Genomic DNA, 13148 nt, shown 5'->3' with positions numbered 1-13148 from the left:
TATTTATTTGCCAGAGACAGAGGGAGAGAGAGCGAGCGAGCACAGGCAGACAAAGAGGCAGGCAGAGGCAGAGGGAGAAGCAGGCTCCCTGCTGAGCAAGGAGCCCGATGTGAGACTCGATCCCAGGACCCTGGGATCATGACCTGAGCCGAAGGCAGCTGCTTAACCAACTGAGCCACCCAGGCGTCCCAGGAATGTTCATTTCTAATTGCAAAGGGTTTCAAGCTTTGGTTGAAATGTCGAAATACTTTATATGACTATCTCTGCCTCTTCCACATATTTGAACAATTTTTCTCAGGACTTTGACAGCAGAAGTACAATATGAAACACATTAAGGACTTATTTGATTTAGTGCTTGAAATGTCTTTTCTTAGAGCAACAGAGACATGAAATTTTAAGGCATGCATGTTGACTGGAAAGGGTTAGAAAGACACTGGCTTTCTCACTTGTCACTTCTTTGTTTAAGAAGAAAAAAAAATACCTTGGGAAATCCACAGCTTCTAAGACTACTCTGAATATCTTCTTGAACACTATGCCAAAGAGTATAAACCTATTGATCCCCAAAGAATTTTGTGCTGGAAGGGGGAAAAATATCTTTCTTCTTTTAAAAAAAAAGGAATACATAAAACTTCCAGCAACATTGTTGTGGTCTTGAAGGGTACACACTGGTTTCAGTAACCTCTGAAAATAGTACTTGGGGTGCCTGGTTCTCGGGTCCTGAGATTGGACCCTGTGTTGGTCTCTGCATTGAGCATGGAATCTGCTTCGGATTCACCCTCTCCCCCTCTCTTTGCCCCTCCACCTGCCTACCCTTCACAAACACACACACACACACACACACACACAGTACTTTGGATATAACAAAGCATAGATGGCTCTTTCCCATTAGTGGGGGAACGTCTTATCACTTGTCATCCTTAAGTTAATATAAAATACTGCAGTTTCTCAAAGTAGCTCATGCCAAAAATATGGACAACACAGTAGCCAAAAGACCACAGTTCAAGCTGTTGAATTTGAACATTTATCAGAAGTTCTGTGATCCTGAGTTGCATCACATGAACAATGGCTACATTTATTTTTTCAGAGTTATTATTGAAATGCTTAACAAAATCTTAAAATATTATGAAAACACCCCACGAAGAGGAAACTAAGTAAATGTAGGAAACTATATTTTCGTTCTCCTTCAATATGTAGCTTTCAGAGACACTGAAATGATTGGATTATGAAATAATGAAATCAAATGTAATACCCAACTAAAAAGCAATACAATCTACAATAGTACTTCATAGACTTTATTCCTGTGGATTTTTAATAGTGATATTACTTGAAATAATGAAAGTAGTTAAAATACTCATTTTAACAATGTTAAAATCCTATCAACTCCCTGAAAAAATTGAAGAGGATCTCATGGCATATGTTTGAGATGAATAGAACAGCAGAACACCTTTCTTCTTATGACAGTTGATTTGGGGGGAAATGGAGGAAAATATGAAAGGTGAAATAGAAGGACACACATAGCCTGATATTGGCCAGCTCTCCCTTCTTTTCCCCCCAATCCTGTTCAAATGTTACATTTAGATAGCCATGTATTTGGTGGCACTAAATAAAAAGGAGCTGTACTAGTTGCAAAGAAAATAAAACTAAAATAAAACAAAACTTGTCAGACTGCTAATAATTACATCCTCTTTAACCTGATTATTAAAGTAGACATTTTTTAAAAGCTGTGCAGAGTACAAAGGAGCAATAAACACCACTCATAAATTTTTACCGTATACTCTTCCATTCAAAATACTCCATAGGAGAGAGTTTGGAAAAGGAAGAGTACAGTAAGGAATAGTGAGTAGACGACTCAGAGAAGAGAAAAGAAATCCAAACAATGTGTTCATACAGAATCCAAACCAAGGAAGTTTGTACAAATAGGGTCTGAGCAAGTATCTAATTGTCTTGCTGTTTTATCTTCCAGTAATTTCAATTTTCTTTTCCCATAGACCTAACTTTTGAAATTACCATTACAGCAAGTAGAAGGCTTGTATTTCTTCTCCACAGCCTTTGAATCCTCTTAATTTGAAAATGCATGCTAATTTGAAAATGCATGTGTATTTAACTCTGCTTTAGTAGTTTCATTATTAAGAGTCAAACAACCAGCAGGAACAATGTTATCAAAATATAAACTAATACGCTAGAAACAAGCCATTTCAGAATTTTAACTGTATGTGGGTTTCTTTCCTACCAAGCAAAGAGATGGAATTCTGTACGATATTCAGCTCAGGCCTACTTTAAGCTACAAGTAAAGGATTGGCAAGTGAGCTCTCACATGCTGAGTTGGTCCAGTGATGCCTACAGTTTTCTACAAGCGTTTTGGATACTTTAAGTTATCCAGGAGATGTTTTTTTCCCCTTAAATAGACTCTCATTTGGAGGGCTCATGGCTGAACTGGTCATAGCACATTTTTTGAATGACATTTATTTCTACAAAGTCTAACTAGAACTATGTTCCAAGATTCCTCTGCCATTAAACTGGCTTCCATGGCTAAATTAGGCAAGCCTTCCTATTTATTCATCCAATATTTTGTGCATACCACCAGGAGCAAGTTTTGAGAGGTATTTGTTTCTTTGTGAGCCTGAATAAGGAGTTTGAACCATGCAACTTACATAATATTTGGAAAATAATAATGAGTATTATTTGCAGATATTTTTTTTTTTTCCTCCAGGCTTTGGATTGGAAAGATTTGAACTAAAGCAGATCAAGAAAGACAAGCAAATATTGGGGACGTTCTAGGCGTTAGTCATGTCAGAGACTGGAGAGCCCACAGAGAGTGGAAGACATCACAGTCACTCACTAGCTCAACCCCCATTTCTGGTGTTTTTCACTTCCGGAATTATCTTTCCTGATACGGAATTATGTCTTACACAAATTACCTGTATTCTCAAAACAAAGAGTATAATTATGAAAAGTATCCATAGGGGGTTTCCAGGTGAGCAGGATGCTGGTTGCACTTTTATCACTGCAGTTAAAATTCCGAGGTGAGCCTGGGCCTGTTAAAAGAATAAGAATATAAAATATGAAAAAAAAAGACATGGAAAAAACCATTCTTCCTATTATAATTATGATGATCAATAACCTTTTTTTTTTTTTTTTGGTGTATAGTATCCTATATTTATTTATTTAATTAATTTTATTTTTTCAATTTATTTATTTTCAGAAAAACAGTATTCATTATTTTTTCACCACACCCAGTGCTCCATGCAAGCCGTGCCCTCTATAATACCCACCACCTGGTACCCCAACCTCCCACCCCCCCGCCACTTCAAACCCCTCAGATTGTTTTTCAGGGTCCATAGTCTCTCGTGGTTCACCTCCCTATCCAATTTACCCCAACTCCCTTCTCCTCTCTAACACCCCTTGTCCTCCATGCTATTTGTTATGCTCCACAAATAAGTGAGACCATATGATAATTGGCTCTCTCTGCTGGACTTATTTCACTCAGCATAATCTCTTCCAGTCCCGTCCACGTTGCTACAAAAGTTGGGTATTCATCCTTTCTGATGGAGGCATAATACTCCATAGTGTATATGGACCACATCTTCCTTATCCATTCATCCGTTGAAGGGCATCTTGGTTCTTTCCATAGTTTGGCGACCATGGCCATTGCTGCTATAAACATTGGGGTACAGATGGCCCTTCTTTTCACGACATCTGTGTCTTTGGGGTAAATACCCAGGAGTGCAATTGCAGGGTCATAGGGAAGCTCTATTTTTAATTTCTTGAGGAATCTCCACACTGTTCTCCAAAGAGGCTGCACCAACTTGCATTCCCACCAACAGTGTAAGAGGGTTCCCCTTTCTCCACATCCTCTCCAACACATGTTGTTTCCTGTTTTGTTAATTTTGGCCATTCTAACTGGTGTAAGGTGATATCTCAATGTGGTTTTAATTTGAATCTCCCTGAGGGCTAACCATATTTTAACTATGAATTAATCGTGAAATTAAAAGAAAGACATCTGGTCTTACCCAATTTGCTTTCGAGGTCCCTTAACAGAGGAAATGTCACTCTAAAGTGGCACCGTGGACCTGAAAGAGTCCACTGACCTGAAGACCTCCAAGAATATCCTCTTCCTCTTATATATATTATGATTCATCTTGGGATTTCTAGATTCCACTGTGCTGAAAATCTGTCATTGGTAGTACTGATAAACTCAACTGTCATTATTTGGAAGCCTCCAATAACTAGTCATCATAACTTGAGATGGAGAATGTAAATGCCTAGATCAAATTTATCAGGTACAATTTACAGTAAGACATACTAATTTGAGGTAAAAAATGTATGACTTCTGACAAATATATGCATCTACCTAACCACCACCACAGTTAAGACCTAAACTATCTCTATCATCCCCAGAAAGTTCTGTCACACTTCCCCATCAACTCAGCTCCCTTGCCTAATCCCAACATCCTCTGAACTGCTTTCTGTTCCTATAGATTAAATTCATTTTTTCACTCATTTCACATAGAAAAAATCAAGTAGTAAGTGGTTTTTTATGTTTAGCATATGGCACTCGATATAATGTTCTAGAGAGTCATTCATGTTGTTGCATATATCAGGAGTTGGTTCTTTCATTTCACGAGTAGTATTCCACTGTGAGTATACACTACATTTTATCTATTCATCGACTATTATTGGGACATTGGGGTTACTTCCAGACTTTCGGCTACTGTGGGTCAATCTGCTATGAATCTTTGTTTAGAAGTCACTGTGAGGACATATTTTTTTCTATTTTTTTAAATATTTAATTTATTTATTTGACAGAGAGAGAGAGAGAACACAAGCAGGCAGAGAGAGAGGGGAGGAAGGAGGCTCCCCGCTGAGCAGAGAGCCCAACGACGTGGGGCTCGATCCCAGGGTCCTGGGATCATGACCTGAGTTAAAGGCAGAGGCTTAACCAACCGAGCCACCCAAATGCCCCCATGTTTTTTTTTTTTTCTCTTTAGCAAATACCTGGAGTAAAATTTCTAAGTTATTACCTTACATCCTCCACCAGTAGTATTGTCAGTCTTTTTGACGTTATCCATTTTAGTGGGGGTGTAATGTCATCATCCTGTCATAGTTGTTTTAAATTGCATTTCCCAGATGACTAATGATATTGAGCATCTTTATATGTGCTTATTGGCCACTTTCATATCTTCTTTTGTGAAACATATGTTCAAAATGTTTGAGTATTTTTAATTTGGTCAGTTGGTGTCTAATTTTGTATTTGGAAGAGTTCCCTATATATTCTGGAGAAACTTCTTCTGTTGAAAAATTAACTGTGGATATTTTCCTATGGTGGCTTGATTGCTTTTTATTTCCTTGATGGCTTTATTTAAAGAGAAAAACATCCAATTTTAATGAGGTCTAATTTATAAATTTTTTCTTTATTATTCTTGCTTTTTGAGAACTAGGAAATCTTTGCCTGGACCAAAGTAGCAAAGATTTTTTTCTACTGTCTTTGTCTAGACATTTTATAGTTTTAATTCTAATGTTTACATCTGCAATCCATTTTGAGTTAATTTTTGTGTTAATTGAGAGGTAAAGACTGATGTTCATTTTTTCTTCTATAGGGATACCTGGATCATTTGTTGAAAAAGACTACCCTTTCCTCCATACTTTTTATAGATAAAATATACTTTTACTTACAAAAAATGTTCCTAGGATTTCTGTTTTCTTTTATTTATTTATAAAGATTGCAACAATTTTGGTAATTAATATTCAAAAAGTATTAAATTTTTTAGGTATGCTAGGAACACAATTTTAATGTAGTTTCATTTTTCTTCTTGTGAATTTGTTTTGGAGGGTTATCAGGAGGCAGATTTAGGCAACTCCCTTAGTCCTTAGTTAGCCCTTCCATATGAAATTTAGAATCACGTTAGTATGGTGTATCAAAAATTCTGTGATATTATCATTAATAAACAAGTTCAGTAATATGGCTGACTGCAAGATCAACACAGAAAACCAACTGTATGTATATATACTAGAGATAAACAAATTAAATTAAATTAAGAAAATTCTACCATATAAGTAAGAATAAATTTAAAACTAGTCATAAATTCAACAAAAGAAGTGCAAATTTTATGAACTACAAAAAATTTTAATAGATTAAAGAAGACTTAAATTAATGGGAAATCACCCCATATTCATGGACTGAAGTACTAACATTGTTGAGATGGCATTACTCTCTAAATTGATTTAAACAGGTTCATTGCAACTACTATCAGAATCCTAACTGGCTTATTTGTAAAAATGGACTAGTTGATCCTAAAATTGGCATATAATTTCATGGAAACTTGAATAGCCAAAATAATTTTGAAGAAAAAGTTGAAGAAATCACACTTTCTGATATCAAAACTTATATGAAGCAATAGAAATCAACAGTGATAATAGTGTAAGAATAGATCTGTAGATCAATGGAATAGACCTTAGTGTCCATAAATAAGCCCATCATTATAGTTAAAATGGTGCTAGAACAAGTGGATAGCCACATCAAAAGTATGAAATTGAACCTCACCTCATACTGTATACAAATATTAACTCAAAATGGTTAATAGTGTTATATTTAGTAGGAGATAAAACTATAAAACTATTAGAAGAGAACATAAGAATAAATCTGCATTATTTTGGTTTTGGAATTGTTTTTTTAAAGGTGATACCAAAGCATAAGCAAAAGGAAAAATTATTAAGTTGGACTGCATCAAAATTAAAATCTTATAGGTTTCAAAAATTATCAACAAAGTAAAATGACAACCCACAGAATGGAAAACAATATTTGCAAGTCATATCTCTGACACAGGACTTGTGTCTAGAAATATAAAGAACTCTTACAACTTAATAAAAATAATATAAAAATTGGTAAAGAATTTGAGTAGATAGATAAAAGATATACAGATGGCCAATAGACACCTGAAGCCATGCTCAAAATCATCAGTCATTAATCCACATCACAGTGGGATACCACTTTATACCCACTGGGATAACTATAATAAAATAGACAATAATGAGTGTTGGTGAAGGTGTGGGTTAATTAGAAACCTCACACATTGTTCATGGAAATGTAAAGTGATGCAACCACTTTGTAAAACAGATTGACAATTCTTCAAAATTCAAAATGTAAGGTTGCCTTATGATCCCCAAATTCCAATCCTTGGTTTGGATACAAGAGTAATGAAAACACAAGTCTTCACAAAACTTGTAAATAGATGTTCATAGCAGCATTATTCGTAATAATGAAAATGTGGAAACAACCTAATCAACTGATGAGTGAACAAAAAAATAAGGTATATCCATACAATAGAATATTATCAGGCAATAAATATTGGCATACATATGAAAATGGAAGTATTGATACATTTTATAACATAGAAGCACCCTGAAGACATTAAGCTAAGTGAAAGAAGGCAGTCCCAAAAGATGACATATTATATGATTCCATTTATATGAAATTTCCAAATAGGCAAATTCATTGGGGCAGAAAGTAGATTGGTAATTGTTTAGGTGTGGAAAGTAGGAGGTAAATAGGGATCGACTGCTAACAGTTAAGGGGTTTCTTTTTGTTGTGATGAAATTGTTGTAAAGTTGATTCCGGTGGTGATTGCACAACTCTTAATATAGTCATAACATATTATTTTTTAAAACATTGAATTATATACTTTAAATGGGTAAATCATAAAGTTGGTGCATTAACCACTGACACATCACAATCTCTGAATCCAAAGCTCATATTAGGGTTCACTCTTGGTATCCTATATTCTATGGGTTTGAGCAAATGTATCATATGACATGTATCGATCATTATGTTATCATACAGAGTATTTTTACTGCCCTAAAAATCCTGTGTGCTCTATTTATTTTCCCTCCTCTTCAGCTCCTGGCAACCACTGATCTTTTTACTGCTTTTATAGTTTCATCTTTTTTTGGCACATCATATAGTCAGAACCATACAGTATGCAGTATTTCCAAATTGACTTCTTTCACTTAGTAATATGCATGTAAAGTTCTGTCATGTCTTCCCATGGCTTGACGGCTCATTTCTTTTTACTGCTGAATAATATTCCATTGTCTGGTTCTCCTATAGTTTACTCATTTACCTACTGAAGGACATCTTGGTTGCCTCCGAGTTTTGGAAATTATGAATAAAGCTGCTATAAACATCCTTGTGCAGGTTTTTGTGTGGACATAACTTTTCAGCTCCTTTGAGTAAACACCAAGGAGTATGGATTGTATGGTAATAGTGTGTTTCATTTTGCAGAAACCACCAAAATGTCTTCCAGAGTAGCTGTACCACTTTGCATTCTTACTAGCAACGAATGATTTTGTTTTGGATTGCAACATTGTCCCACATATTCCAAATATTTGGTGTTGTGAGTTTTTCAGATTCTGGACATTCTAATAGACATGTAGTGTGTCTCATTCTGGTTTTCACTTGAATTTCTCTGACAGCATACGATGTAGAGCATCTTTTCATATTCTTATTTGTCATTTGTATCTCTTTTTTGGTGATTATATATTTTTAATACACTAAAGGATCCAATTTTCTAATGCTTAAATTATTATCTAGTATCTATGTTCATAGGAGAAACTGGCCTATAGTTGCCTCCGTTTTACTCAAGTTGCAAATCCACTGAATGTTTACCCTAAGCCTATCCTAAACCCTAAGAATAATTAAAATGAATTGATAGACTTCTGTGTCTTCTGCCCTGTTGAGTAGTTTGGATAAGATAGAAACCAACCGTTCTTTGAACATGTGGCAAATTTGTCTTCATATTTTCTTAAGGGCAGTGAGGGAAGTAGACAGTGACTGTGAAATGAGTAGAGAGACATTGGACTATACATTTAATTCCAATTTTTTAATTCTTCCCCAGTAAATTTTCATAATTCATAAGTTCTAGAAAATTATTTTATCTAACTTTTCATATTGGATGAAAAGTGGCTTTATAATTTGTTAAATATCTACTTTTAGGGGTTTTTTTTTAATCAATAGGGAGGTTTCATTTTTTGCTAGAGGTCTATTTTAGCATTCTTTTAAAAATCAAGCCTTTAAGTTTGTGAATAAATTCTTAATATAATTTCCTATCTTCTTTCAATAACTTAGTATTATAAACTTAGCTATCTTCTCCCTTCTACCATTTTTGCATTTGTTGTTTTCATTCTTACAAGCACTGTCCATTGACTGTCACTCAGCATACAGCAAAATGATAACATTTCTCCTAAAATACCACTTGGTCTTCCTTCAGGCTGTGAAATTCCTCCACAACATGTCTTTACTCAGATCTGAGTATCTGCGTTTCAAAGGGTAAATTGAGGCCATTTGTATTTATGATTTTTGACTTTTGATATACCATGGCCTATTTGTGCTGTCTTACCTATTTAGCTTTCTACTACTATTTCTTCTCACCCTTTCTCTTTCCCTCCCTATCGCTTCCACATCCTCTACCTCTTCCTTCTTTCTCCTTCTTCCTCAATCTTTCTCTTTTCCTCTTCTTCTTGTTCCTCCTCTTTCCTCTCCTTCTGTTTCCTCCTCCTCTTTTTCTTCACTACCTTTTCCTCCTCTCTCTTTCTTTGGTGGTTACTCATAAGTTGTCATACATATAATTAACATTTTTTTTTCCCTAGCAGATTCCACATGTCATCAGAATCTCCATACTTCCACTGAATAAGAGTGGAATTTTAGCACTATTCCCTTCCTTCTCCGCTCCAGCTCCCAAATGCTATTATTTTCCAGAATGGTACTTTCCAACAGTGATTAGCTATTATAGTCTTGTTAATATTTATATTGTTAGCATTTTATTCATGCTACATACTAACTTGCCACCAATATTTAGATTTGCTGCTGTGTTTTAATAGCCCTGTGCTCACTTCTGTCGAAGGCAGGGTTTGATAGAGGGGCAGAGGGTGCAACATGACACCACGAAGGGAATGAGGCACCTGAGGAGACGGGAAATGCATGAAGAAACCATATCATCTATCTTGGTTTTGTTTCCACCATAATTTCACAGGGCCTACAATTCACAGTTGAAACAACAACAACAAACAAACAAAACCAAAAAAAACACACAAAAAATTTGACAAAGCTTTGGATCTTCTGTCATTCATTTTGAAATTTTGCTTTAAAAATGGATATATATCTATTTTTCTGAAACCCTTTCTCCAAATCTACAGCATCATTTCCTGTGATTCTCAAAGAATTGCAAGCACATAAGAAGAAATTTTACATATACATGTAAGTAATATACTCACTTCCCAAATCTGTTTCAATAGTTTTGTTTAAGGACAAAAACTTATGGCCATCATAGTATGCTTGTAAATCACAGTAATACTTTCTCTGAGGTAAAAAGCCTTCACAGTTAATTTCCTCCCCAGTAGATGGAGTACAATTTTCTGAAAGAAATAAGTATCACATATCAGTAAATGAATACAATATATCACACTTTGTCTTTAGATTTCATATCTATAATAACTTAGTATCGATCAGTTTGAAAGCTTTTGCAAATAGTAAATAAGTAAAAGATACTAAAAACTACCATCCTAATGCATGGTTTTGCCATACTCCATTTTAAAGAAAATGTTAAAAAGTCTAACTGAATTTGAGAGTATCTCTAATTTTACTGATGGAATGAGTTCTCTGTTCAGAAACTGAGATTGCACTTGAGTTAACTTTTGTTCAATAAATATTTTAGATACATCATTGTTCTACCATCAGTTCATCAGTTTGTTCTTGCTTTCCTTGTACTACTTATATCATAGCCATTAATCTTCTTTATAACATGATGATTACAACCATTATCACACTGCATCCTTTGTGTGTGTGTGTGTGTGTCTTGCCGTATATGGCTTAGCAGATGGCTTTATGCCAAGGAAGGAGCTTCCATCTTAATAAATTCAAATAAAAAGGAATAAAAATTCACTAAGTCATTAATTATTAAAAATAACTGGTATCTCAACTTTGCCTCCCATATGAATACAAACCCATATTCTTAGAGGCAATTACTGCATTTTTCCCACTTGTCTTTCATGTATGTGTTCTTGAGGTTGTCTATGAATTTTGGTGATTGAGGGCCGACCACATAAACTCTTGAATCATATGATCTTATGCTTGTTTTTATTTTAACAGTATGTGCATTTTATTTTTCTATAACATCCTTCTCTGATGATCCCTTAGCAATACCTTGTGTATAATAGTTGCCAAGAAAATCCTTGTAAATTAGTTGACTTTTACTTTTTCAAAGGTTATATTTTAGGGAAAGGGAAACCTTTTAGGAAAAGGTTATTTTTTGTGAATTTGAGTGGTATAAAGAATATAATATTTTGACTCAAAAAAAAAAAGGAAAGGGGAGGAGGGAGAGAGAGAGTAGCAGGGAAAGGAAAGGGGGAGAAAGAAGGAAAGAAAGAAAGAAAGAAAGAAAGAAAGAAAGAAAGAAAGAAAGAAAGAAAGGAGGGAATAGTAGGGGGGGAAGGAAGGAAGGATTAGATATATCTAGAACAACTCTCCACCAGAAAAATACTCTAATCAAAGCTATATTCTTACCACATTTAAATCTGTATGTAATTTTATTTTTATCACAAGTGAAGTTGTTTTGTATTTTTACTTTTAAATGAAGAGAAGTATCTGCTTTTTCCTCCTTTGTACAATCTTCCAAAGAAAATCTTTTTGGATCTGTCAAAAAGAAGATATAGAAATAGATGTTTAATGTTTCATAATGTGTGTCATATGCTCAATTCAAGTGACTGAAATTATATGCATGATACTGTCTTTGGCAAGTATTTAGAGTGATTTTGAAGAAATCTAATAATTCAGGGGTTTGTCCATCTCCATTATTTAGCTTATTCTTTTTAATATCACACATTTTGGCAGCATTTTATTTAGAATTTATCTTCCTTTAAAAGATGGGACCCAAGCAAATGTCTAGATGATATTGCATATTTTGCATTTTAACACACTCACTTCATTCCTTTTCTTAAGTATGCCAGCAATTTTTTTTATTGACTCTTGATTTTTTTTATTAAATGATTATTACACAGAGTATGTGGGGCTCTGTCTTGGGGAATGTGTTTTTTAAATTTCATTTCTGTTTCTAATTATTTATTTCAATAATTTTTCAAGAAAATCACTTTAACCTATGTATTTTTTTAAGTTTTTATTTTAATTCTAGTTGGTTAATACAGTATAATATTAGTTTCAATATAGCAATTCAACAATTCCCTACAATAACAGGTGCACTCCTTAATTCCCATCACCTATTAAATCTCCTTCCCCTGTGGTAACCATCAGTCTGTTCTCTATATTAAAAGTCTGTTTCTTGCTTTCTCTCTCTCTCTTATTTTTTCCCTTGTTTGTTTTTTTCTTAAATTCCATATGAATGAAGTCGTATAATATTTGTCTTTCTCTATTTTGCTTAGCATTATACTCTCTCATATACTCTCTAGCTACATCCATATTGTTGTAAATGACATATTCAATAAAAAGTTAGTATCCAAAATATATAAAGAATTTATACAAATCAACACCCAAAAACAAATAATTCAATTGAAAAATGGACAGAAGGCATGAACAGACATTTCTCCAAAGAAGTCATGCAGATGGCCAACAGGCACATGAAAAGATGTTCATCATCACTTATCATCAGGGAAATGCAAATCAAAATTACAATGAGATATCACCTCACACCTGTCAAAATGGCTAAAATCAACAATATGAGAAACAACAGGTGTTGGTGAGGATGTGGAGAAAAAGCACTCCTCATGAACTGTTGGAGGGAATGCAAACTTGTGTAGCCACTGTGGAAAACAATATGGCAGTTCCTCAAAAAGTTAAAAATAGACTATTTTATGATCCAGCAATCTCACTGATGAATATTTACCCAAAGAATATAAGAGCATTAATTCAAAAGTATACTCCTATGTTTAAATCAGCATTATTTACAATAGCCAATATAGGAAAGCAAACTTTAACCTACTGAAATGTTAACAAATCAATATTTTTGAATTATTATATGATGTGAGAGAGTCAACAAATTTACAGCTCCTAAATCTCTTTTCCAAAACGTATTCTGTTAAGATACACTTTAGAGGGGTGGGCTTGATACCCTGGTCCCTTCTCCTTTCCCGCAGGAGCTGAGCTG

General features: G+C 34.4%; 1 protein-coding gene across 4 annotated transcripts in view; it reads right to left on the bottom strand.

Moving 5' to 3' along the window:
* PTPRC (protein tyrosine phosphatase receptor type C) overlaps window positions 1-13148 on the bottom strand; it is a 125641-nt gene that overhangs the window by 40372 nt on the left and 72121 nt on the right. For all 4 annotated transcript variants that reach the window (XM_044267547.1, XM_044267548.1, XM_044267549.1 and 1 more), the window contains 3 exons: window positions 11555-11683; window positions 10267-10407; window positions 2919-3035 (listed from right to left, as the gene is read on the bottom strand). In XM_044267547.1, the coding sequence (XP_044123482.1) occupies window positions 2919-3035; window positions 10267-10407; window positions 11555-11683 (387 nt within the window). The remainder of the gene's footprint in view (window positions 1-2918; window positions 3036-10266; window positions 10408-11554; window positions 11684-13148) is intronic.

Source organism: Neovison vison, chromosome 10 (assembly GCF_020171115.1).
Source record: "Neovison vison isolate M4711 chromosome 10, ASM_NN_V1, whole genome shotgun sequence".
NCBI lineage: Eukaryota > Metazoa > Chordata > Mammalia > Carnivora > Mustelidae > Neogale > Neogale vison.
The sequence above is the reverse complement of the archived record's forward strand: the minus strand, read 5'-3'. Positions and strand labels throughout refer to the sequence as shown.